Source organism: Prionailurus bengalensis, chromosome B3 (genome assembly GCF_016509475.1).
Source record: "Prionailurus bengalensis isolate Pbe53 chromosome B3, Fcat_Pben_1.1_paternal_pri, whole genome shotgun sequence".
NCBI lineage: Eukaryota > Metazoa > Chordata > Mammalia > Carnivora > Felidae > Prionailurus > Prionailurus bengalensis.
Window position 1 is genome coordinate 62,826,404 of NC_057355.1, and position 27,109 is coordinate 62,853,512.

The following is a 27,109-nucleotide window of genomic DNA, read 5'->3' on the forward strand; positions in this document are numbered from 1 at the left end:
AAGTACTCTAATTTGGGTAGCAAAGGGCTGAAATTTTCACAGACAAAACACCAACCCAGAGAATTGCCAAGGAGGTGAATTTCCTCAGGGAACCAAGAAAACTCAAAAGGCCTCGGCAACTGGGCTTCCCTATTCGAGAAGGTGATGGCGGAAGGCGCTGTCCGCGCGCCAGGAATGCTCAGATGCGCGTGGAATCTACCTGCCCCAGGGAAGTTGGAGCCAAGGCCAAGTGACTGCCCTATATCCCGGCAACAAGTCCCGCCTACCTCTTTCTCTCACTCGGCCCCTCACTTCCTCACTTAGCCGAGCTCCCCTCAACCAATCGACGCACAGAACATCGTCAGGTTGGGCGGTGGTTGGAGGACTCCCGGGATCCATCACTCGGAGACTCCACCCCCCATTTCTTCACAGCCTTCAGCGACGGAACTGAGCCGAGCGTTTGTGGGCTGCTGGGCAGGCGGTTGCGGTAGGTGAAGAGGGGCAGGGGTACCTACAGTTTTAGATCCTCGGTCCGGGTCCTATCCCAGGATACCACAGAGGAGCTTCGGGGCCTGACTCGTATTGCCCAGCCAGTTCTTGAGGTTAGAGTGACGGAGGCCCGGGTCTGGACACTGGCATTGCCGGCTCTGTTCTGGACTTCCTAGAGAGAAGGGGGGAGGACTGGGGCTCCGGTGCGAGCAAAGTTTTGGTTTGGGTGGGTTCAAGCGACTTCGGGATGGGAGTGGAGGTTCACTGGGACCCCGGCATCAATTCATCCAGAGCCTCTGTGACATTTCTGCCCCTTTTACTTCTGGGCCCTTGCGCTGGCTGGGCTCTCTCCTGGAATTATTCAGACCTTACCCCAGGCAGCCTTCCTAATCTCAAAGGTCCTTCCTGAAGGAGGGTGTCAGCCCAGGCTGTAAGACTAGATAGTTATGAAAGCCCCAGCAGCGAGGTATTGGATAAGAACATGGATTTTGGAGCGGCAGAGGTGTGGTTTCCAATCAAGGAATCACCATAGATGTCAGTAAGGTACCCTAGACTTTTGTTATCCTTCTGATCCTCAGTTTCTTCATCTGTAAACTGATGGAAATGCCTCTTCCATTGTTTCTGACTATTAAAATAAGAACTTATAAAATAAGGTATATAGTCCAGCTTCTACATATAATGAGCACATGGGGCTTTGCATATGACATTACTCTCTGACAGTATTTTCCAAACAGCATTTTTATTATCCTCATGTCTATGGAACTGTGCAAGGCCTTTAGTTCATGTCCTATTGAAAACAGAATTTAATTGGCTGAGGACAGAGTGGTTGCATTTTGGAGATCTTTGGAGCAAAGTGCAGAATATTTGTCTCCACTGGAAATGTCCTAGACATTTCTTTGTGTGTGTGCGTATGTGTGTGTTAAAACACACATAATGTAAAAGGGCCCATTTTAACTGTTTAAAAAAAGTATTTTTTAAAAAAAATTATTTATTTACTTATTTAGGGAAAGGGAGAGTGAGAGGGGAGGAGGGAGAGAGACCAAACAGTCTCCATGCTCAGAGTGGAGCCCGACTTGGGGCTCAATCCCACGACTGTGAGACGGTGACCTGAGCTGAAATCAAGAGTTGGACACTTAACTGAGTGAGCCACCCAGTGCCCCTAAAATTTGTAAATTTTTATTTTTAGAGAGTGTGAGTGGGGGAGAGGAGCAGAGGGAGAGAGAATTCCAAGCAGGCTTTGTGCTGTCAGCTCTGAGCCCGATGGGGGGCTTGATCCCATGACTCTGGGATCAGGGACCTGAGCCGAAACGAAGAGCCAGACACTCCACTGACTGAGCCACCCAGGCGCCCCTCATTTTAACCATTTTTAGATGTACAATTCAGTGGCACTCACGTGGGTGTGCAACCATCATGATTATCCATCTCTAGAACTTCCCACTGAAACTCTGTACCCATTAAACGTAACTCCCATTTCCCCCTCCCCCAACCCCCTGGCCACCACCATTCTGTTTTCTGTCTCTATGGATTTGACTGCACTAGGTACTTCTTACAAGTGGAATCATTTGATATTTGTCCTTTTGTGTCTGGCTTGAGAAATTTCATTTTTAAAAACAAACTTTATTATGAAAACAACTGGAATGCCGAGCCAGAAGAGGAACCCAATTGCCCTTTGGTCATCTTTATATCTATAACATAGGAATCTAATAAAAGACATTTTAAGTTTAGAGAAACTTCTTAAAACCCTGTTACCTTCCTTCAGTAGGGAAACAAATATCTCAGTACTGCATACTTATGCTGTATCCTTAGAGCCAGTCCTTACAGTTCTGTTTTTCCTGCTCAGATTCCAAATGAAAATGTTTGAGAGCGTTGACTCTACAGCTACAAAATCTGGCCCTGATCTTTGGGCTGAAATCTGTTCCTGTCTGCCAAATCCTGATCAAGAAGATGGTGCCAACAATGCCTTTTCAGACTCCTTTATGGATTCTTACCCTGCAGGCACAGGCCAGAGGGAGGCCCCAGATTTTGCTGATCAGCCAGCTACAAAGCCTTGGGCTCCCTTGCAGGATTCAGAAGTGTATTTAGCATCTCTAGGTGAGTTAAATTACTTTCTTTTATGTTTTTAATCATAAGCTGGTGGTTTTAAGGAAGCATGTTAAAGTTACATCAAACCTGTTTTTTTTAACATGTATTTTTTTAATGTGTATTTATTTTTGAGAAAGAGAGGGAGACAGAGCGAGAGCGGGGGAGGGGCAGAGAGAGAGAGGGAGACACAGAATCTGAACCAGGCTCCTGACTCTGGGCTGTCAGCACAGATCCCGACATGGGGCTTGGGCTCGAACTCACAGACTGTGAGATCCTGACATGAACCGAAGTCAGATGTTTTAACTGAGTGAGCCACCCAGGTGCCCCTCAAACCTGGTTTCTAATCTTAATTATTACTATTATCATTTTGTATTATTATTTTATTTATTTATTTTTATTTATTTTTATGTTTACTTTTGAGAGAGAGAGAGAGACACAGAGTGTGAGCAGGGGAGGGGCAGAGAGAGAGAGAGAGAGAGAGGGAGAGAGAGAGAGAGAGAGAGAATCTGAAGCAAGCTCCAGGCTCTGAGCCATCAGCACACAGCCCTATCTGGAACTCAAACTCACAAACCGTGAGATCGTGACCTGAGCCGAAGTCGCTTAACCAACTGACCCACCCAGGTGCCCATTGTCATAATTTTTTAATGTTTATTTATTTTTGAGAGAGACAGTGTGAGTAGGAGGAGGGACAGAGAAAGAGGAGAGAGAGAATCCCAAGCAGGCTCCGTGTTGTCAGCACTGTGCCGGACACAGGGCTCAATCTCATGAACTGTGAGATCATGACCTGAGCTGAAATCAAGAGTCAGCCACTTAACTGACTGAGCCACCCAGTTGCCCCCTTAATTAGTATTATTTTTAGTCCTCACCACATGTATTTGTCAGATATAATTCTAGGGTTTCAGGTTGGTTGTTGGGAAGGAGCACCCTTTTCCTTGTATATCCCTTAAAACTGTCTTTGTTACCTCCTGCCTCTGACTGTATCATCTGAATTCTGCTTCATTTCTTGCCATTCTGTACAATCCTCTTGCCTACTATTGGTGGCCCATATATTCAGATAACTCAAAAGTGTCAAACATTATGCCATCCTGAAAGAAAAGGGCATGGCTCCAGAGCTGCATTTGGATTTCTGATGAAACTATTATATTGAAAAATGGTTGTACTAAAAAACTGTTGTATTAAATAGGTTGATTGTTGGAATGGGACCATGTTGACATAAGATTCATTCTACCTCTTGTTGTTTAATTTTGAAAATATTTCCTGAATACATCTTCTGTCCTGTGGCCTTAAGTATTAATATTTCGAGAGACTCCAAATACAGGAAAGAGATTCAGATTGTCCCATGCAAGGGGAAAGAAAAATATCGGTCTAGGGCAGTGAGTGCTTTAGAATTGTGGTATCCTTTTATTATTAAACACCCATGAGATTCATCTTTGTGTCACAAAACCAAACCTAGGAATAATTATTTAAGAAAGGAAAGGCAATTCAGGAAGAAGCTTTTGAGGAAGGACAGAAAGAAGAGTCAGAATAGAGTTTACAGGATCTGTAAGAAAAAGATATGAGAGAAACACAAGAGGAATGATGGATAATGAAAAATATAAAGGTGTAATGTGAAATTTATCGGGAAGCCACCAACGTTAGGATAGTAATACTTGCAGCCTGCAGCCCTGGCCAAGGTTGTTGACAATTGTGTTCTTTTTTTTTTTTTTTTTTTTTTTTTTTGAGATAGAGGCCACAAGTGAGTGAGGGCAGAGAGAGAGAGAGAGAAGGAGAGGGAGAATCCCATCAGGGGCAAAGAGAGAGGGAGAGAGAAAGGGGCTCACCCGGGTTCATGTTTTACCCAAAGCCAGACTCGAGCTCACCTGATGTTGGACTCAAACTCACGAACTATCATGGCCTGAGCTGAAATCAAGAGTCAGATGCTTAACTGAGCCACCTAGGTGTCCCACACAATTCTGTTCAGTGGTAGTCAGAACGATGATAAGGAGAAGAAGCAATCATCTGAGAAAGCTGGAGAACCACATCCTGCAGCTTGTTGGTACTCTGTGCCCAGGAGATGTAAGAAAGTTTAATGGATTTGGTGATGATTTGATTGGTCAAGACTGGTTTTGGAAGTTAAAACTCCACTGATCTTTTCTAAAATCAGTTAAGAAGATGATTAAAGGGTTCCTGGCTGGCTCAGTCGGTAGAGCATAGGACTTTTGATCTGGGGGATTGTAAGTTTGGGCCCCATGTTGAGTATAGAGAATACTTAAAAATAAAATCTTGAAAAAAAAAAGATGATTAAAATTTCATTCTCTGAGGAAGACAGGAGCCATTTCTGTGCCTATGGCACAGTCTGGGAGACATTGGCAGGCAGACTTGGAGTATGCAGTGGTATCTATTTCTACCTGCCCAACTTAGATCACAACCGATTAGGGACTCAGCACACTCAGAGAGGGGAAGACTTTGCCAGCCCAAAAGAGTACCTTCCACTAAGGGCACCAATTATAAAACCTTAGCCAGCTCATGGGGCGCCTGGGTGGCTCAGTCAGTTAAGCGACTGACTACAGCTCAGTTCATGCTCTCATGGTTTGTGACTTTGAGCCCCACGTCGGGCTCTGTACAGACAGCTCAGAACCTGGAGCCTGCTTCGGAATCTGTGTCTCCCTCTCTCTCTGCCCCTCCCCCACTCACACCCTGTCTGTCTGTCTGTCTGTCTGTCTCTCTCTCTCTCAAAAATAAATATATTTTTTAAAAGTATTAAAAAAAAAAACTTAGCCAGCTCAGTGTGAGATCTACATAATTCTTTTCACATCCTCAAGGAGGCAAAAACTCCTCAAATATTTAACTTTTATCAATTGCAGGTTTTTTACATGGGCGAGCTCTTGGTGGTAACTTGCAGCAACAAAAGGTGGTTATTGCTTTGATCTGTGGATGGCAGATGATGTCGCCTGTTTAGAAATGAAAACAGAGGTGCCTGGGTGGTTCAGTTGGTTAAGTGACCAACTCTTGATTTCAGCTCAGGTCACGATCTCACAGTTTGTGAGATAGAGCCCTGCATCAGGCTCTGAGCTGAGCCTGCCTGGGATTCTGTCTCCCTCTCTCTCCCTGTCCCTGCTCTCTCTCTCTCTCTCTCTCTCTCTCTCTCTCTTTCAAAATAAATAAGTAAACATTAAAAAAAAAAAAAGTGAAAACAGGGGGCTCCAGACTAGCTTAGTCGGAGGAATATGTAACTCTTGATCTCAGGGTTATAATTTCAAGCCCCACATTGGGTGTAGAGATTATTTAAAATAAATAAATAAAATTTTAAAAAGGAGAAATGAAAACAGGATTGCAAATCAAAGTTTCTGTTTGGGTCTGGGGTTGATATTATTCCCCACTCCCCCCTCCAAAAGGCCATCATTGACACATTTATTATAGTTGAAGGCAAGACTGAATTAAGGCAGAAGGCAAATGGTGATACTGTTCCTTCTGTTCTTCAGTTGTTCAACAATTACACTTAAAATGCACAGAAGAATAAGTAAACATCTATCATCAGGAAGCCATGTAGACCTTTCATTGGAATTAGAAGATGTTTGTTTTTATAAGTTCCCAACATCCAGGCCACAAGTTGAGTAACTGTAAAAAACATTGGGAGGTTTTCTTTTATGAAGAATTTAATCACACATAGAGATCTTCAAGGTCTCTGATTATTGAGTTCCCATCAAGTCAATTTTAGTGTCTAATGAACCATTGGATCTTTCATTATTTTCTCTAATTCTTTCTCCTGAGGTTTGGAAACTACTTCATGTCATTGTAACAAAAAGAAAAACCACTTACTCCTCAGAGAGACTGTATTCAAGGAGTTGACACATGTCAAGCCAGGGAAAACAAGTAATTCCTTAGAGAGATACCTGCTGGCTTCTGTGATTTCAAAGAAGACATGCCACTGATTTATTTATGAGAGCCTATGGCTTTTTCCCTTTCTGGGGTTAAATGTTTCTCTGATACAATCCAGAGTTAAGACATTGTGAAGGAAAAAGAAAAATGTACATTTCCCTGTACATGTCCTCAGAAAAAATGAGCTCTTTTGCAGGGAGTGTGAATATACTCATCATTGAGAGAATTTTTAACTTGTCATGTTGCATTTTAGATTTAGTTTCATTTTATACTCACTTTTCCTTGTTAACTTCTCCTCATCTGTTTTTAGAGAAGAAACTGAGAAGAATCAAAGGTTTAAATCAGGAAGTAACTTCTAAGGACATGCTTCGAACCTTGGCCCAAGCCAAGAAGGAATGCTGGGACCGATTCCTCCAGGAGAAGTTAGCATCAGAGTTCTTTGTGGATGGATTTGATTCTGATGAGAGGTAATTGGTTCTCAGTCCAGTTCCAGGTGACAGTATTTCACTGAGGGCATTTCTCTTTCTCTGAAGAATTCAGGGAGAGTGACATTTGAGTCGAGATATTGGTTAATATCAACATCAGCTTTTCTGAGCTCAAAACTCATCCTTTTTTAAGGTTGCTCTCTTTGCTCTTGGTCCAGTAGCAGATTTTTGATAGTATTTTTGCAAAAAAGCAAATACCCCACCTACATCTTGATCACAGATTGGACAGAATTGAGGATAAAGCATAGTCTTCTTTTCCAAGTATACAATGTACTTGAGAAAGTAGTAACCAGTCATCAACTGGAACAGTATCTTACCTGTAACTCCCTATTGCCTTACAGAGTTTCTATCACCTTGTAGGCATTCAAATTTGTATAGACTGAATTTGTATAGCATGAATTTCCTAAGCATCTACTGTGTGAAGGCACTGTGCTTGATGCTATGGGGCTGGGGGTGCTGGGGCAGAGGGGAGATGTAAAGAAATTTTAGAGATCCCTTTTTTTTCCTTTGGTCCCCACAACTATTTGGAGAGAGATGCCAAATATATATAAAGATGAACCTAACAAAATAAGGCAGCATAAGAAAAGAGCCGGGTGAGTGGAAGTGACAGAGCATGCTTTGGGAGTTGAGAGACCACTGAGCTCCCTGTGGGCTCTGGTGTTTGTGCCGGAGAAGAAGGCAGGACTTGAACAGTATCTTCAGGGGGTGGCGGATGCAGAGAGGAGGAGAGGGCATCCTGCCACAAAGAGCTGCATGGTGCCCAACACCCGGGAGAGTCGCTCTGCCACTTAGTGGCTGTGTGTCCTTAAGGAAGTAACCTGTGTGTGCCTCAGTTTCCTGCTTTACAGAGCAGGAATAGTAACAGGAATATGTAATAGTAATATGCTTTCCAGGAATAGTAACTCTTACCTCTTGGGTTGTTATGAGGGTTAAATGAGTTACTGTGTATAAAGTGCTTAGAACAGACCTGGCCCCTGGTAAGTACTATATAAGTGTTAGCTATTATCATTGGTCTTGATGGAATTTTAAAGTTCAGTAAGAAATAATTCAAAAAAATTGGTGAGGGAAGTAAAAACCCGAATTTGAAACAAAAGGTCTTAGGGAAACATGACCTAAGTTTGCAACATACCATTAACGTTGATTTTAAAAAGCCCCATGATGTCAGATGAAGCTATGGCTGCTGAAATCATGGACAGTAGGGAAATAAAACTTGATAGTTACATTTTACTTTTTTTTCTAAGTTTATTTATTTTTGAGAGAGAGAGAGAGAGAGAGAGAGAGAGAGAGAGAGAGAGCATGGAAAGGGCAGAGAGACAGAGAGACAGAGACAGAGAGAGAGAATCCCAAGCAGGCTCCTCACTGTTAACGAGTAGCCCTATGAACTCGTGAGCTGTAAGATCATGACTTGAACTGAAATCAGATGCTTAACCAGCTGAGCCACCCAGGCGCCCCTACATTTTGCTTTTTAATTTGCAAAGTGCTTTTACTTACATTACCTTAAATATTGCATTGGCGTGCCCTTAGATTGTTCAGAAATCATGTGGCATCTAAAGTCAGGCCAACTACCTACCCTCTGAGGGTTCAGAAAATAAAACACATGTTGCTTTTTTCTGTCTCTAAAGACTCAATCCCGTTGAGCCTTCAACTGCCCCAAACACAAAAGACTTGAAGATGTACACATTCCCAACACACTAATAACTTGGTGTTTGATTCTTGCTCCCCTTGAATGTTTGCCTCCTCTCCAATTCTGAGAAGAGAAGACAAAATTTTCTCCTATGTGATTCTCAAGTAGGAATTCTTTTTCTCTGAAATCAGATCAGCACCAAGGCTCAAGGTCATGTTTCTGTGTGTTTATCAATACCTAAAATGATATGATGTTCCCTTTTCTATAGAAGCAGTTGAAACAATTCTATGAAAAGTGTTGTAGATGAAGATTAAATGCCCCTGGAGTACCTTAGTCCCCTGAGCTGTGGGCACTTGTTCCCAAGCTCCATCTGTGGGAACACGTCTTTCTATCAGTGTTAGAACAAGCACACCAGAAATAGATTTGCATTTATTTGCAGACTTCAACATTTATGATTTAAACAGAGGCCATTTTGTCGTGGAATTGTGTGGTTCTTCATGTACGTGAAAGCCAGGTAGGTGACCCTCATCATGGCATGCTTTTGGCGCAGGAGTAATGGGCTGAGAAATCCTATTGTCTACACCAGGATTCCCCCGTTTTAGGTGTCTCAAATCTGCTGGTGATGGCTTTACTTCTGGGCTCGAGACTTTGGCCTATTTAAGAGCATAGAATAAGGTTTATATTATTTGTGGTCATTTGTAGTTCACCATGAGTATCTAATAAGCTTTAGAGTGGAGGATCTTGGGTAATTAAGGAAGGTGGGAGGGGGCACTTCCCCTCTCTGCACAGATGCAAAGGAAAAAAGAGCCCTCTGGCATAGTGGCTATTTCTTTGTGGGAGAAATTGCTGTGCAGATGTTTCCATCTTTGGGACTTGCTATAGGATGAAATAAACAAACAAAAAAACCACAAAAATGGTGCTTAGTGCAACTAAGTGTGCTGTAAGTATAATCGAGTCTCAGACTGCCTCAGGTATAGGAGATTTCAAGATGCTCCACTAATAGTTTGGTATTTATTTGAACGTTTCCTCCCTCTGACAGTTTCTCTCCACTCCAGTTTTGAGGAAGAAAAGACAGGACTGAGACATAAGCTCTTCAGCTATTCTCGTCAAGCCTTCAGAGGCTCTGCATTTGAAGGGGCCTGGTGCTGCTTATAGCCAAAGTGCCCACTAGGGGGTAAATTATGCCACCGAGCTGCCAGGATGCACAGCTGTCAGAGGAAGATCGGCGTTCTCCCCGTTAGCAGTGAAAAACAATTGTAGGAAGAAATTGGTGGTGGGCGGGAAGGCAGCATTTGAGTAACTGAGATAATCATTAAGTGATTAATCAGCCAGGTCTGATGCGGCCACCGTTTTCTCCTGCTTTCTCCTAGCACCTTGGAACATTTCAAGAGGTGGCTCCAGCCAGATAAAGTAGCCATCAGTACAGAGGAGGTCCAGTATCTGATTCCTCCAGAGTCCCAGGTTGAGAAGCCAGTGGCCGGGGACCAGCCAGCAGCCGCGGAACAGTAAATTGCACACACGCACGCCAAGCAGCTGTCTTGGGTCCAGAGGGAACAGCGGAGCAGCAAGGAGAAATCTAAGGAGGGAGGGTAGCCCACGCTCCCACTCAACAAAGCAAACAGCTGTGGGCCCCTGAGGACTGGCTTGGGGCTGGCATGTGTGACTGTCCTGGATAAAGTGACTGACCCAGCACATGCTGGATCAAAATACCGCTTTCCTCTGTGTCTCACACCTTGCCTGAGCCCTGTTGCTACAGGTGAGAAGTCTGCTAAGAATCTAGTGAAGGAGCAAGTATGAAAGTATTTGGAGAAACTGATATCCTTGTGTAGAATATATAAGCTCAGTGAGCCATATTTTTGCTTGCCTCTTCTGGATGTTCCTGCCTGTATCCCAAGTATTTCTTTGGTTAATTGTCAGTGGTAAGTGAGGCCAAGGAGAATCAAATCTGCCTCCTTGGATCCACACCCCATGTGGGGCTCCTCTAAGTTTGTAATAAATATAGAGACTTTAGGAAAAGAGGCCACACTTTTCCTTTGTCTGATTTGTTCCTTGTGGAGAAAAGGGACAACAGTGTGACAACTTGAGTGTTTGTGTGTATATGTATATATTTTTATTTCATGCATGGTTTCTCCCCTAACTTCCTCTTGCACTTAAAAAGGGCCAAGCTTCAAATTAGACTTGTAAATTTGGTGTTGGTATTTGACACCCCTTCTGAATAGTTCCAAGCTTCTTGCGGCAGCTTTCCTGGCTGAGCCTGTGCTTCCCTGTTTATAGTGTTCATGTTCAGTCCGTGTTGTCTACATAAAGCTTTTCTGATGAGAATAGCTGTGTGTGTGGTGCTCTTGAACTGCTTCTCCCCCAGAGAGATGCTCCCAGTTAGTGGGGAGGTAAAGACAAGTATTTGACAATGCAGGAGACCTGAGAAACTTTGCAGCCTTCTATTTTTGACATGAGCCCTCTGACAAGCCAAATCTCACCTCGGTGCTCTTAGGGTAGGATTCTGTGGCCAGATTTCTGCAGCTCTGACTCCATGGAGCTTCTTCCCGGGTAACAGGTTTCAAATCCCTAATGATGGAACAGAGTGACCATAAAAATCTTCAGAGAACATGTGGTTATATCTAAATCAAGTATTTGCACTGTCAAAGGATGGGAATCAACCAGATAATTCCATGTATTTGCTGAATTATATGAATTTAGGGGGAGGTGGCAATTTCCAGATATATTTTCCTTCTTTAAAATTGATAATGGGGGCACCTGGGTGGCCCAGTTGGTTGAGTGTCTGTCTCTTAATTTGGGCTCAGGCTGTGATCCCAGGGTGGTGGGATCAAGCCCTAGGTCTCTCTCTGCCCCGCTCCCCCCCTCTAAAAATAAAAAGAAAAATTTGATTAATGGTATTAGCTTTATTCCTACTGCTTTTTAAAAAATGTTTACTTATTTTTGAGAGAGAGAGACAGCGTGAGCAAGGGAGGGGCAGAGAGAGAGGGAGACAGAGAATCTGAAGCAGGCTCAGAGCTGTCAGCGCAGAGCCCGATGTGGGGCTAGAACTCAAGAACTCTGAGCTCATGACCTGAGCCAAAGTTGGACGCTTAACCGACTGAGCCACCCAGGTGCCCTCTACTGCTTTTTACTTTTATTTTTTTTTAATTTTTTAAATTTTTTCCTCTACTGCTTTTTAATAGTAGGATACCTTTGACATAGAGAGCGACCGTCTGTGGTCCCCAAACACTTTGGGGAAGGCAGACACTTAACAGTCATCTGGCCCTGGACTGAGCTTGCAAGTTTCTGTCTCTGCCTGGGGTTCAGGTGCTGGACCACACTTCCTACGGGGCCATCTGATGGCTCTCATTGGATAGATTTTTTTTTTTTTTTAAAGACTGAGTTTTCTTTTCCCTTCATGATAAACAAAAATGACTCTTTCCCAAGTAACAACAATTTAAGAAAAAAGCAATAAGGTCCCAAAACACCCTCCTAAAGAGCAGTCAATCATCAGACAGAGAATGTATCTGCACCAGAAAATAGTGTTTTTATAGTTCAGTCAAGATTCTAGCTTTGCCTTTTCCCTACCTCCCGTTTCCTAAGAAACAGAAATTTTAGTATGAGAAGGTGGGAAATTGAGTTAGAGGAACTGAAGTGGAGTTAGAGGAACTGCAGGACTGGAAGGCTTTTAGCCTCACATGAAAATCTGGGTGAGGTATGGGATGAAAGTCCTAGATCTTCAGCTACCTGCTCACTTAACTCTTTAAAAATTTTTTTACATTTATTTATTTTTGAGAGACAGAGCACAAGCGGGGAAGGGGCAGAGAGAGAAGGAGACACAGAATCTGAAACAGTCTCCAGGCTCCGAGCAAGCATTTAGCACAGAGCCCGACAAGGGGCTCAAACCCACGAACCATGAGATCGTGACCTGAGCCGAAGTCAGTCACTTAACCAGCTGAGCCACCCAGGCGCCCCTCACTTAACTCTTTAATAGAGGCAGATTTCCACAGAAGGGAGTTCAGCGAGTTGCAACTATGGTTTCTTTTCTTCTTATTATTTTTTTTTAATTTTATTTTTGAAAGAATGAAAGCACAAGCGGGGGAGAGGCCGAGGATCCAAAGTGGGCTCCTCGCTGACAGCAGTGAGCCCAATGCAGGGCTTAAACTCAGGAGCCATGAGATTACAACCTGAACCAAGGTTGGGCTCTCAACCAGCTGAGCCACCCAGGTGCCCCACAACTATGGTTTAGAGGTGACAACCTGAGTGATGGCTCTTAAAACAAGTGAAGCACAATTTACCAAAAAATTTAAGTTTTTATTTATTTGTAATCTCTACACCCTATGTGGGGCTCAAACCCACGAACCCAAGTTCATCCTCCAACTGAGGACGCTCCTCCAACTGAGCCAGCCAGGCATCCCATAGCGAAACCAAATTTGATACTAGCTTCCCAAACTAGTTTTTTAATATAGACTTAACTTAGACTATTAAAATGGTACTAAATTTGAATCTAAGAGTCTCGGGTGCTATCTTTATCTGCCTTGTGGCTTACTGTGTGATCACAAGTCAAATGATCTCTTTATATTCCAATTTTCTTTCAGAAATTGGACTAAATGTAGGAAAAATTCTGCTGGCCAGAAACGCTGATCTTTTTTCTTTGACCCTGGAAATTTCCAAGGAACTCCAGTTAGCACTTCCTCAAATCAGATTTGAGTTGAGAGGGCTCCCTAAGTGAAACAGAGCAAATGGAGCAATATTTAATGCTAAACCACAGAGCCAAGGGAGGACAACTTTTGCCAATAGGGCAAAGCAGAAATGATGTGGCATACCCAAAGAAGGTTGGGTTAGAGCCAGGGAGGAAAGGTAAGTGACTGCCACACTGTTCTCTCCTGCCACATGGCACGCTCATCACCCAGGGCTTTGGTAGGATCAGGGCTGGAATGGCACAGGCTTGCATCCAGTACCTGTTCCAGAAATAGGCTCTGGATGTAGGGACAGCAAGTAAACAAACATCCCACCAGCTGTTGCTGAGGTGTGCCTCTCCCAGGCAGGCCTGCCCACCAGGACTGTTGCTGGAAAAGGGAAAACGCCCTGGGCCACTCCCTGGCCCTGCCTTGGAGTGGCTCCCCAAGATTAAGAAAAGCTCCAGCCACATGAAACAGGCAATATTTTCCTGAAAATTCCAAACCATCCCAGCCAGCTTTGCCCCTACTTGAGTTATAAGATTCAAGACAGGACACTGCCATAGCAATCTTAGGTCTGTGGGAGAGTTGTTTACTTGAACCCAGAAGTGGGTTATTTCAGGCACGGATTCATTCACCTAGCCAATATTTGTTGAGACCCTGCACTGTGCATGGTGGTGAATAAAGTGAAACCACATCTTCCCACACAATGGTGGAAGGAGAGAGATGGTCTAGCTAATTAGTGCTGTCATCACTGGTGCTGTGGAGTCAAGACGTAAGCACAGGGAGCTTTAGAGCATGGGGAAGAAGATAGGAGAACCCTAGGCCAGTCAGGGTGGGAAGTAGGAGAGAGGCTGTGTTAGGGAAGCCAAGTCCAGAAAAATGAGTAGCAGTCAGACCATGAAAATAGAGGGAGAAGAACATGGGGACAGAGAAAAGTCCCAGAAGAGGAAAACAGCATGTACATTGGCCTAAAGGCAAAAGAAAGTTTGGAGACTAGAAAGTAGTTCGGTGTAGCTGGAGCATGAAGGACAAAGGAGGAAACATCCAAAGGTGAGGTTGGGAAATTAACAAACAAGGCCAGGTATGAAGGGCTTTCTAAGCCATGTTAAGGAGCTTGGGTTTTATTGTGAGGACAAGGAGATAATGGGTCATTTTAAGAGGGGTAGTGACAGGATCGGATTTGCATCTAGAAAGACGCAAGCTATGGTTGCCATGGGTATGACATGATTATACTGATTAGGGGAGCACAGATTCACACTTGGCAATGATATGTCTATATGAAATAATGCAGTTGATGGCTTGTGGTCTTATTTTTATTTTCTAGCTTGATTTCTTTGAAGCTATTGTTTCACGATTACAGAACAAATAGAATCATGGTTGGCAGACCTCAGAGGTGGCCATATCAACATAACACGTCCCAGCCTTTCATCTTAAAGTATGATGGGGACATGCCTCTCTTGGGATGTTGGGTCAGCACTCCCTCCCCTTGAACCTGGGTATGACTATGTAAGTGCCTTGCTAATCGAGTACAGCACAAATAATGTGACTTCTGAGGCGAGGTCATGAAAGCACTCCTCTCTCTCTCTCTCAACATGTTCCTTGGTAGTTCTGAGCCAACATAGAAGATGTCTGGCAACCTTGAGGACACCATACTATAGAAACGCCATGGAGAGACAGAGGGGCTGGCTCTCAGCAGTTTAGCCCCCAGCATGAATCTTCCCACCCAGGCATCAGACATGTGAGAGATTCAGATGATTTCAGACCCCAGCCTTCAAGCTACCCCAGTTGACACCAGGTGGAACAGAGACAAGCTGTCCCTGAGAAGCCCTGCAGATTTATGAACAAAATAAATGCCGTGGTTTGAGCCATTGGGTTTGGAGCTGGTTTGTTACAAGACAATAGGTAACTGGCACACCATGACCTACGTTTCGGATTTTATGTAGCTAATTTCAGGTATTTTATTTTTCAGTCCCTTTTAGTTTCTAATGGTTACAGAATTTTAATACTTAATTCTGGATGCAGTATGGAGAGGAGCAAAATTGGATGCAGGGGCCAGCTGTGAGGTGACTGCGGTTGTCTAAGAAAGAGATGACTGACCTGAGGACTTTCATCTCCACTTAGGGTAGAGAATCCTGCAAGAAAATGCCACTCCCCTGCCCGGGGATGAGAAATAGCCGAATTATCTACAAAACCGTAGCTTTTCTTGAGTCTGCAGGAAGCTGAGGTCACAAGACAATGAAATAAAGCCTCTTCAAGGAGAGAGAGACACACGTGAACAGTCTCAACTTTAGCAGAGCACGGAAGAAAGAGGTGGCCATCATACAAGTGGGTAAGAAGAAAGCAACAAAAACTTTAACAAAAGCTAAAAGGCTACACATGGGCTAGTGTGTCAGTTTAGAATAGCTGGAGACTATTCCAGACACAGGAGAGTTTGTACTCACAGTGTTTTTCCAGAGGCCTCCCCGGAGGTTCAGAGAAAAACTGGGAGCTGGGCAGGAAATGGAAGAGGGCTTTCCTCCGTGGTGGTGCAAGCATGCAGAAGTTGATTAAGGCAGCTGCTTGGCAAAGGCAAAAAGCCTCAGCTGCTTCCAGAATCCCTCTCTTAAGCAAAAGCCTTAAGCTGCTAAGGAAGGGGCAACAGATTCTTGCTTTAGGGGGAGTAATGAAAGCAAAACTCACCTGCTTTGGGGTGAGGAGTAAAAACATTTCTGTCCTTCTTTGCCACAGGCAAAGATCCACTGCTCTGGTGAGGAAGAATGGAAGCAAAATCCCTCTATCCCAAAGGGAGAAGCGGGCAACTATGGGGCTGAGGATTCAAGCAAGGGTCTGCTCTGTTGGGGGAGCGGGCAAGAAACTGGCCACAAAAACCAACTGCAGATAGTAAGGCAGAATTTGGCTTTCTGAGGGAACAGGGGCAGAAATAATGAGAAAGCCTCACTCCTGACCTTGGGATGTGCCTGAGACTAAAGCTGAACCAGGATAACAGAGACGCACCCCCTCAACCCACCCCCACTGCGTGTCTTACCCCTCCAGGAGCCTGGCTCCACACGACAAGCAAGAGCACTCCACTGCTGGTGTAGGGCAGGCATGCAGGGATGGTTGAGGTCCGTGGAGCAGGAACCCAGAAAAATCCTCTGACACACCAGTCCACACTCTAAGCAGCCCACTACTAGAGGGATTCAAAGCCTGTGATGCACTAAGGTAATGGTGGGAACAACATAGCCCAAACCCTGCCTGACCCCGAACTAAACAGACTCAACCCCTCAGACCAACAGAAGAGGCATGGCCACTTCCAGACATAAATACCATTTACCTCAGTCTCTACTGTTTACATGTGATGGGCATTCAATAAAAATTTATGACGCATATGAAAAAGAAGAAAAATAAAAATCCATCGTCAAAAGTTACAGAAATCAGGGCACCTGGGTGGCTCAGTCAGTTAAGCACCCGACTCTTGATTTTGGCTCAGGCCATGATCTCATGGTTCATGAATTTGAGCCCCACGTGGGGCTCTGCGCTGGCTGTGCAGAGCCTGCTTGGGATTCTCTCTCTCTCCCTCTGTCTCTGCCCCTCCCCTGCTTGCTCTTTCTCTCTCTCTCTCTCTCTCTCTCTCTCTCAAAAAAAAAAAAAGTTACAGAAATCAACAGAACCAGATTCACAGATGACACAGATTTTGGAGTTACCAGATAGGGACTTTAAAATAATAATAACTAATATGTGAAAAGGTCTTGTGGGAAAGGGCGGGCAACTTGCATGAACATTTAGGGAGTCTTGGCAGAGACACAGAAACTATGAGAAAGTCCAATGCAAATGCTAGAAATGGGCACTCCTGGATGGCTCAGTCAGTATAGCATCCTACTCTTGATCCTAGGGTCGTGAGTTCAAGTTCCGTGTTGGGCACGGAGCCTACTTAAAAAAATGCTAGAAATAAAAAACATGATATCAGAGATGAATTCCTTCAACAAGTTTTTCCATAGTAGGTACAGCTGAGGGGAAAAAAAAAAAAACAATGAACTTGAGAGAGGTCAGTAGAAACCATCCAAGCTGAAACACAAAGAGGGGCAAAAAGGAGTGGGAGTAAAAAAAGAAAACCAAGCTTCTAAGATCTGTGGGAAAATATCAGTCAGTCTGATATACGTGTAATTTGAGTCCCAGAAAGAGCGAATGGTGCAGAAGAAATATTTGACGAGATGATAGTAACGCAAACGAGGATGTGGCTCTGAGCCTAGAGAGAAGTGGATAAAGGAAGCATTTGGAGGGGAAGAACCACTGGAACTCAGTATCCTAGTGGAATGAAGTGTGAGAGAGTAGGAGTGGAGCCTGACACCTGGGTTTGGCACGAGGGAGTGTGGGGTGGCTAGCAAGTGGTGTTGCTGGGTTTGGAATTTCGAGCCTAGCTTAGCTCTCCGAAGCCTGTGCTCCTTGGATGCACCACACTGCCTCCTATAGGCTGCACTGGAGCGACAGGTGGGTGGGTCTCTGCTCCTTGAGGCCCCACCCTCCAGCTGGAGGCCATCTTAAGCGGTGGTACTTCCCACCATGAGTCAATGTGTGGCTGAGTTATATCTCCTGGCATTCTCCCCACCTCCTTTTCCCAAGTGCTACAGGTCACAGATTGTTCGGAAGTAAAGTTTTTCTCTTCCCAAACAGACAGACTCTTTGCTCCCTTCATGCTGACCTGATCCACTTAAAAAATCAGTTATTTTGCAGATAAGCAGGGAGGGAGGAGGCAGAGATAGGTAAGAGAGATGGTACCTATGTGGGCATGCATGTGTGCACAGGTAAGGAGATGGGTTACTGAGAGTTTATCATCATTTTATTTTTTTCCTTTATTGTATTGTATTTATTATTATTATTTTTTTAAATAGGCTCCATGCCCAACATGAGGCTTGAACTCATGACCCTGAGATCAAGAGCTGCAAGCTCTATCTACTGAGCCAGACAGGCACCCTGAGTTTTGAGCATTTTAAAGAATAGAACCAGGGAGCCTGGGTGGCTCCATCAGTTGAGCATCTGACTTTTGATTTTGGCTCAGGTTGTGATCCCAGGGTTGTGGGATCAAGACCCACATTGGGCTCCACACTGAGCGTAGAGCCTGCTTGCGATTCTCTTCCTCTCTCTCTCCCCCTCTCACATGCCCTTTCTCTCTCTAAAATAAATAAATAAATAAATAAATAAATAAATAAATAAAGGACCACTTTTGGTTTTTTATCTTATGTCCTTTTTGGATGAGATTATCTATTATTTTGAGAGAGAGAGAGAGAGAGAGAGAGAGAGAGAGAGAGAGAGAGAGAGAGAGAATGTGTGGGAGAGGGGAAGAGAGAGAGGGAGACACAGAATCCGAAGCAGGCTCCAGGCTCTGAGCTGTCAGCACAGAGCCGGATGTGGGGCTTGAACTCATGAACCGCGAGATCACGACCTGAGCCAAAGTCAGCCGCTTAACCGACTGAGCTACCCAGGTGCCCCTGGATGAGATTATCAATTGGTATCTCAGCAGAATGCCAAGGTGCAGCATAGCCTTCAGCAGAGCATCTGGTCAACTAAATCATGAGATCTGGGAGACAGGATGGAAGGTGTAGGTTGGATTAGAGTACAGTAGTGTAAATTCTTAGTTGTTTGAAAAACCATCTAAAAATTGTGCTCATTGACTAATAAACTGACACGATGCTCATATCTTCTTTGTTTCCTTTTCTTCTTCTTCTCCCCCTTCTCCCTTACCCCCTCCTCCCCCTCCTCCCCTCCTCCTCCTTCTTCTTTTTCTTCCTCCTCACTCTGCTGAGCTGAACATTTTTATTAATGATTTGGATAAGTGCATAGAAGACATCCTTACTAAAAGTGAGAGGATAGGTAATTGACTGACCAACAGAATCAGACTCTAAATTTTTGTAGACTGAAATGATGGGACAAAGTATGAAATCTAATAAGGATAAATATGAAGCCCTTCGTTTAGGATTTAAAAAGTAACTACACAATTAGAGGACACAAAAAGAACTGTGTATTAGTTTGTTCTAGTAACAGAAGACAGACTCAATCTAGATTAAACCATAAAGGGACATTGATTGATAAGGACAGAAGTAGAGCTGGCCTCAAGGTCATCTGGATCCAAATACTCAAGTAATATCTTCAATCTCTTCTTTCTTTCACTCTTAACTTCTCTATTTCTTTGTGTGTAGGTATAGCAGATATAGGCCTGGGAGTTCTTTACATCATCCCAGCTTAGCAAATCCAGCCCTTCCAACTCCATATAATAAATCCCAGGGAAGGATTCTGATTGGCCTGGCCTGAGTCACATGCTAATCATCAAACCAATTGCTGTGACCAGGGAAAGGACTGGCTTTCATTGGCTGAGCCTAGGTCATGGGCCAAAACCTATGGCTAGAGGCACAGGGTACCGTGGTTGGCAATCCCACCAGAACCATTTGAAAATGGGAAGTGAGAGAGAGTTGCTGTTACCTGAAGAAAAGCAAAAGGGATGCTGAGAAACCAAAACAACAGATGTTCAATGTCTTTACAGTTCAGTTGAGTCAGTAGTGTTGTGTACCTGCCAAAGTTTATAATTCTAGGAATCAACAGTGGAAATGTACTTAGGGCTATAATAGTATAAAAATAAATTCTGCACTGGCCATACGACTCTGAAGTATCATTTGGGCGCTATGAAAGAGGAACACTGACAAACTCACAGTGCTGCCTGGAGTAGGGGTCCAGGGTAAGGAGGCCCAGAAGATCATCTCATTTGAAGAAAGGTCAAGGCAATAAAATTTGGCCTGGAAAGAGAAGATATGATAAACATGGTTGGCCTTAAAATATTTGGAGGAGTCTTGAGCAGAAAAATGAAACACTGACATACAAAGGACAAACTAGGACCACTGGGGGTAAGTTTCAGGGAGAGCAATCACAATTCAATGTAAGGTAAACTTTCTAATAGCTGTCCAATAATATATGTTCAATCAGGCATCAGAGATATTGTAAATGGATTCCTTTATTTCATAGAAAGTTGGATCAGATGACCCCTAAGGTCCTTTCCAGTTATGAAAGTCTATGGTTGTCCATCAGAGACCTACAGGTGCTTGCTGCTAATAAGTCAGCCCTGGACTCCGCAAAATCTTGGAGGAGGAGCTGTTGAGCTCTTTAGATGATAATGACCTCCTTACATGATAATGACCTCTTCCAACAAACATCTGATCACCTACCAACAATCAGTCAGAGGCAGAGCTCTCCAACAATTCTTATCTTAGCCCAGCCATGTGGGACAGACTTTTTGGCAGGGAAGATCACAGAAAGACAGCCCTTGTGCTATTTTACGTCTTCTGAACACATACCATCAGACAAGGTCTTGGATGTAGACAGTTTATTTTAGGGGGTGGGCAAGAATAATGGAGCAAAGAGAATGAGATGGTGAAGGGTCTAGTGAGTGGTTCCTTGTGGGTAGTTAGGGCTCAGTCCCTCTGGGATCACTCTGAGGTGCATAAAAGATCACAGTTCAGAATTTCTCCCACTGAGCGATGGGGAAATATGGCTATAATTCCACCAGTCCCCATCCCTCAGTGGTTGAGGTTTGTCTTTTGGGAGTGTTAATCTCCTACTGCTTCTAGGCTGCCCTGCAGAGACTGAGAAAAGCCTCCCACAGAGAAGGAGAAGGATGGTCTATTAGGATTCCTGGACCCAATTCCAACAGGGGTGGGTTGGGTTCTCACACACATAGTGCCAAGCAATTCTCATACATCAGCAGGGTGTCCAAGAATTCAACTCAATTCGGACACTATCTTCCTGGAGATGGCATCAGATTCACAAGTTAAGGGTTCAGTCCCACAAAATTGCCTCCCACCCCAGGCTGTTATTTGTTCTTCTGACCGATTGGAGGTTTCAACTACCTCTTCCTTAGGTTCAATTAATTTACTAGGGTGGCTCACAGAACTCAGGGAAACACTTAACATTTATTTATCAGTTTATTAAAGGATGTGATAGTCAACAGTCAGATGAAGAGATACATAAGGTGAGGTATGAGGAAAGGGCACGAAGCTTCCATGCCCTCTCCAAGCACACCATTCTCCATAATCTTCATGTGTTCACCAACTCCAAAGCTCTCGCAACTCAGTCCTTTTGGGTTATTATGGAGGTTTCATTGCATAGTCATGATTGACTGAGTCATTGGCCATTGGCTGATTCAGTCTACAGTCTCCCCTCCCCAGAGGTTGGGGTGGAGGTGGGAGTAGGACTGAAAGTTCCAACACTCTAATCACAAAGTTGTTTCTCCTGGAAACCAGCCGCTGCCTTTGGGTGGAGTCTATAAGTCAACTTCAGTAATTATAAGACACCCTTTTCACCTTTATGGCTGTGAAGTATTTTCAGGAACTGTGGATGAAGACCAAATATATCTGAGAAAGATACTTTGGTCATCTGAATGACTAAATATACATTTCTTACAAATCATTATATCATAAATGGGAAACTGTGAACATGTTCTGGAACTGTCCATCACAGCCGCAGTTGGACATAGAGGTGGGCTGAAGGGATGTGGGGTAGGGCATCAACAACATCTGCCACAGTCCCTTTCCCATTCAGTCCAGGACCTATCTTCCAGGGACAGCATGGGACCTTTGATTTTCACATTCTAGCTTCTGTGGCCCAAGGAGTTCTCCAAGTTGGCTAATTCAGCATAGCCTTATCTGATGTCCACCCACAGCTATGTTGAGCTGAAGTCTCCCTTCTGGGCCAAGTTTCCTCACTGGGCTGTCTGCTCTGAGGCTACCAAGGCACTAGGCTCTCTAGGCTGCCACCTGTTCTATTCTACACCCACATGTGAGCCTGGAACATGGTGACATTAGGGATACTGGTTGTACTGTTCATTCTACAATGGTCAAGGACAGAACTGGTCGGAGGCTGGATGGGCTCCAAGTTTCCTCTGCTTATGGGCTATTATTTCTTAAGAAGAAAGGCTAAGAATGACTGAGAATTCAAAGACCCTGAGAGACCTTACTCAAAGCCTTAGAGACACTTCTAAGATAGGAAATTAATGACCTAATGTTGGATGCAAAATTCCTGGCCAGCCCTGGAGGACCAATCCTAGTAGGTCTGTGACTCCAGTTAGTGCTCCTCTGGCCTCCTTGGTGAGCACTCCAAACACTCCCCTCCCCTATTCCTCTCACCCTGTTACCCCTGCATTCCCGACCGGTACTCAGTCTTTCCGGTCACCCCTTCTCTCCTCCTTCATATTAGTTAACTGCCCCCTGCCCAGGGGCTACGTCACCTCTGATGGTCATACTCAAACTCCCTAATTTTGCCTCATTTCTTACCATCCTACTCAGTGCTCTAATACCCATTCCACCACCTGGGAGAAAGGAGGCTGAGCTGTAGGTATTTATGGTGAGTTTGGGGTGAAATGGAACCAAGGGCCTCCCTAAGGCAAGGAGGGGCTGGGTGTGGGTGTGTGCTGGGGTGGGGTTCAACTTCACCATTGTTAGCTTAGGGCAAGGCAAATGGATGGCAAATGTGACCCAGCCAGAGAAAGAGCCCGGCCAGCAAATCACCTGAGATCCCACCTGAGACCTTGGGGAGGTGAGACAAATACTGGATGGGAGCAAGGCAGTGTGGGCCAACTCCTGTCACAACTGTCCCCTTTCCCCTCTCTGCCTCCCTCAGGCCATCTCCATTACTCTTCAGTGGGGGCTTCTCTCATCCTTGTTGTCATGAGTCCCCTGTGCCTCTCTTTGTCTCTTTTCTTGTTTCTGTCTCAGACTCTGCTGTGCTTTGTTCATCATCCCTCAGTCCTGCATCACTGAGACCCTGTCACCATCTCACTTTTTTGCCTCTTCACATTCTCTGGGTCCCTAAATATGCCTTATTTCTCTTTGTCTCTGTCGGTGTGTGTGCCTCTGACTTGATCTGTTTTTCTATATCTGTCTGTCCATATTCCCAGAAGACCTATAACTCCGGAACAGCTGGCTGGAGTGGCTTTTCTGAGAACGGAGCCTGGGACAGCCACCCAACATGCTGAGTAGAGGTGGCTAAGGACATTTCCAGCCCAGGAGTCGTCATGGTAACAGCCAGGGCGGGCCAGGCAGGGGACGTGCAGAACCACGTGGGCTTGACCTTTCTGTGGTGTCACGTTTGAGCGGGAGCTGGGGAAAAACAGCAACAACTGCTTCCCTCTGGCCCAGCCCTGGGGCTTCCAGGCTGGGCTGAAAGGAGAGAGGGAGAGAGGAAGAGAGAACTGGGACAGCTGGCAACAGAGCGCGTGGACAGACACGTTAGCCAGAGCCATCCAGAGAATCCGCTGGAGAGCGGGGCGAGCATAGGCACGCACACACAGCTCCGGGTCGTCACCGAGACTCCCATTGTGAACTGACCTGTGGAGGGCACCAGACATCACTGCTGCAGGCTCAGCTCGCGCTTCTCCAGCCTCCGCTCTGGGTAGGTGGTTAGTAAAGGTCAGTCCCCCACACTCAGAGCTCCCCTCCACACTCCTTCAGATCAAATGTCACTTTTTCCATATTGCAAAAGCCTCTGTTGCTCTAAAGAAAATATGCTAAAAGAAAAAGGAACCAAATGATTCTTTCAAAAATAGAATTATTATAAATGCAAAAGTCCAAAGAAAGATACTCAAAATAAAAGGCAATCCTCCCTCTACTTCCCCCAGCTCTGAAGTTCCCTCCACCGTCGCTTCCCATGCCTGTCAAGTCAGTGGGGAGAGACGAGGCTGGGTCCCAGATCCACTTCTCTGACAAGGGCACAAGAAGGGAAGCCAGATATTTTGTTTCCCATGTGTGAAGGAGGCTTGGACTCACAGCCCTCCTCCCCATCCAGATATACCCGTTCCACTCCTTACACCTTTCTCCTACAGGGCAGACATACAGGTACCGGGAAGAGGTGTCCACAGGTGTCCTGTTGACCCTGTGACCCCTTAAGGGAGAGGCAAGGGGTACAGGGCAGCCTCAGGTTAGCTCCGTAGAGGACACAGCTCACCTGTGGATCTCATTTCCAAACTTTTGAGCCATGGCCATGCAAGAGATCTCAAGCCTTTTGGGAAACACTGCCTTGGAAAACAAGACCACCAGCTCAGAATGAAAATGAAGCTTGTCGTGAACTGAAAAATCTACATGCAGGAAAGTCATGAAGTGGGCACTCACCAGCCAAGAGGTGGCTGACTTAACACAGCAGCATTCCAGGCTCCTTTTATTCATCAGTCAGCCCAAAATACCCTTGGAGAACTTCATCATGTCACTCAGATAAGGAAAGGGGAAGTCTTTTGATTCTTGGCAGGAGAGGGGACGGCCATAACCCAGCGGTCATAAGCTACCATGCTTTGGGGTGCCTGAGTGGCTCAGTCGATTGAGCGTCTGACTCTTGATCTCAGCTCAGGTCTTGATCTCAGAGTTGTGAGTTCAAGCCCTTCATTGAGCTCTGTGCTGGGCATGAAGCCTACTTAAAAAAAAGTTAGCATGCTTCCAAAAGGCTATTTGAAATGAGTCCTGATTGTATATATTTGAAAGTGGTCACAATGTTACTGAAGATTCAGCATTTTTGAGGCTAACCTTTCTTTCTCTGACTCATAGGTTTACATGTTTGGGAAGTGGTTGACATAACCTCCCAGTTCTGCCCCTACAGAATCATCACCGAATACTTCTATCCCTTACCTGGGGACAGAGTAGGTTTTGGGGACCTTCAGGTACCTGTGACTCTTGGAGCAGCTGGCAGAGGACAGGAAGGAAAAGGGTGACCACCGCCCCACATGAGGCCCAGGCTCCAGCCTAGCAACAGGCACCCCTCTCCCCTGGCTGCAGTTGCGTTCCTGTGTGAGCATGGGGCCTTTTCCTTCTGCCTAATCCCCTTCCCCCTAGCTCTGGCTTTTCTCCATCAGCCCCTCAACTCACCCCTGATCCCTCTCCTGCTCAGCACCTGGGGCTGGGACAGCTCCCCACGGATTCTGATAGTCTGGGAGCATCTGTGCACCTGAAAGTGGTGTAAGCTGGGGAATGTGAGTCAGACTGGCAATTGCTCCCACCAGGCCAGCGACCCCTAGAATCCATCCCTCCTCTCTCCACTCAAGCTATGCATCAGGTCTGCCTCACCGTCTGGATCTGAATGCTCACTGCGCTAGGACAGGCCATCTGCTATTTCATGCCCATGCCTTCGCTGGCTCTGTTCCCTTTGCCAAAAAGCTCTTTTCTGGTGAATCTGTGTTCTGCTTCAAGACATGACTCGATTGCCACTATACAAGCAGAGCTATCCTCAATCTACCCAGGCTACTCTGTTTCCCTTAGAATTTGTTCTTACCACTATCATAGCAGTCACATCTCTCCACATCTGCCCCCTCCCTGGAGGGTATGCTGTCTGGAAGAGACTGGGTCATATGGATCTGTGGGTCTCCAGAACTTGGCTCAGTGTTGCTCACTCAGTATTTGTTATTGCTGTTGGTCCTCACCCAGAGTGGAGCCTTGGTCTAGGGTATGAGCCAGAGAAGGTCTCAGAAGCCTCCCCAGAAGCAATGGTATATCTGCATGGCAATGAATAGTGGGTGGTGCGTATCATGCTGCCCCTGCCTTGAGAGACCACAGTCCCATCCTGATGCAGGTCCTGTTGTGTCAGGCTGGTTGCAAAACAGGATACTTCTCACCTCTGACAAAAGCACAGCTTTGACCCACTGGCGCCTCATGGGATAGAGAAGCAACACCTGGCCGGCATCTGGATGCTTCCTCCCCAGCTTTGGGCAGCTGAATCCTACAGTTATTCCCTCATTATTTGGCTTTACTGACTCCCCCTTGCTGCACTAAACAGAGCCCTGGAGAGTGGGCTCAGAGTGGGAAGAGAAGGCTGGAGGCATCCTTCGTGTCCTCCTCCCTCTCCCTCCTCCTGGCTGGCTGCAGCTGTGCTGTGTGATGGGGAGCTGAGCACAGTCTTAATTACCGCTCAGCCCTGCTCATTAGTGCCTCTGGAAGCCAGAGAAGCCCCGAGTTAGGACGTTGTGATCACAGTGGAGGCCAGGACCTCAGATTTCCCGGGTGATCACAAGTCCCATTTCTCAGGGATTGGGTCTGTGTAACTGGGGATCCCTTTTTGGGCCTCCAGAGGGAGACACCCCTCTCTGGGATGGGAAATGGGCTGGAGATGGAGAGAAGAGAGGGAAAGCTAGGCCCCCGCATGGGTTCTCGCTCGTGTGTGCACAGCATCATGGAGACAACATATGGTGGAATGTGTGAAACTCCAGTGCAATCAGAGAAAAATGAACACATGATTAAATAAACCAAATGTGCTCAAATTCAGCACATTGATGACTTACCCACCTTCTGGGGGACTTAAGCAGGGGGCATTGTTCAGCCACTCTGTTTTTCTTTTCTTTTCTTTTTTTTTCTTTTTCTGCAGTGAAATGGAAAAAAGAACTGGAAAGTGCTGAATACTGAACAAAAGGGAACTGAGGGAAGGAGAGGAGGGGTGGACCCTGGAAATTATAAATGAATAGGCCTGCTACAATATCTGGGACAAGTCCTTCACAATACCAACTTGTAAACACCCTAGAAGATCGTATGAGATAATACGCATGAAAGCACTTTTTGAACCGTAAAAGGCTTTAGAAATATAAGGCATTATTAGGTGATATTTCTGCTCAGTGCAGGCTATAAAATAGATGCTTCGGGGAGGCTGGAGATTTATGATAATGACTCATCACCCACAAAGTACTCGCACAATTTAGGCTGCATCATTTAATTAGTCATTGCCTCTCATATACACTACTGCGGAAGCCTTCTAAAGGGCCTCCCTACCTCCACCTTCTCGCTAGTTGCATATATCTTACATGCCACCACCAGCTTAACTTTCCTGAGGTGGAGCTCAGGTCAAATACTTGCAATGCTCCTCTTGCCCACTTCATAGAGCCTGGGGACCTTGTCTTAGCAGTCAAGATCCTCCAGACTCTGGTCCCACACGACTCTCCCAGCCTG

General features: G+C 45.4%; 1 protein-coding gene and 1 long non-coding RNA gene across 4 annotated transcripts; one reads left to right on the forward strand and one right to left on the reverse strand.

Moving 5' to 3' along the window:
- Nucleotides 1-375: 375 nt before the first annotated feature.
- On the forward strand, nucleotides 376-10,839 carry CCDC32 (coiled-coil domain containing 32). 3 transcript variants are annotated; one of them, XM_043555650.1, is made up of 4 exons: nucleotides 376-466; nucleotides 2,309-2,559; nucleotides 6,719-6,875; nucleotides 9,888-10,839. In XM_043555650.1, the coding sequence occupies exons 2-4, from the start codon at nucleotides 2,316-2,318 to the stop codon at nucleotides 10,024-10,026; spliced, it is 540 nt and encodes a 179-aa protein (XP_043411585.1). In that variant the 5' UTR covers nucleotides 376-466; nucleotides 2,309-2,315; the 3' UTR covers nucleotides 10,027-10,839. The 3 variants fall into 3 exon arrangements, with proteins under 3 accessions (XP_043411585.1, XP_043411586.1, XP_043411587.1); XM_043555651.1 differs by having other exon boundaries at nucleotides 389-466; nucleotides 2,304-2,559; XM_043555652.1 differs by lacking the exon at nucleotides 376-466 and adding an exon at nucleotides 910-1,011 and having other exon boundaries at nucleotides 2,304-2,559.
- Nucleotides 9,063-26,876, reverse strand: LOC122468772. Its single transcript, XR_006293313.1, has 5 exons — nucleotides 26,456-26,876; nucleotides 23,522-23,700; nucleotides 19,856-19,939; nucleotides 10,995-11,082; nucleotides 9,063-9,170 (listed from the first exon to the last, which is right to left on the reverse strand). It is a non-coding gene; the product is annotated as an uncharacterized LOC122468772 (long non-coding RNA).
- Nucleotides 26,877-27,109: the final 233 nt, after the last annotated feature.

Bases quoted from the DNA above. Each gene is read 5' to 3' on its own strand.
- CCDC32 (XM_043555650.1), top strand. From the start codon at position 2,316: ATGAAAATGTTTGAGAGCGTTGACTCTACAGCTACAAAATCTGGCCCT. The intron at 2,560-6,718 runs GTGAGTTAAATT...ATCTGTTTTTAG, and splicing joins AGTGTATTTAGCATCTCTAG to AGAAGAAACTGAGAAGAATC. The intron at 6,876-9,887 runs GTAATTGGTTCT...GCTTTCTCCTAG, and splicing joins GGATTTGATTCTGATGAGAG to CACCTTGGAACATTTCAAGA.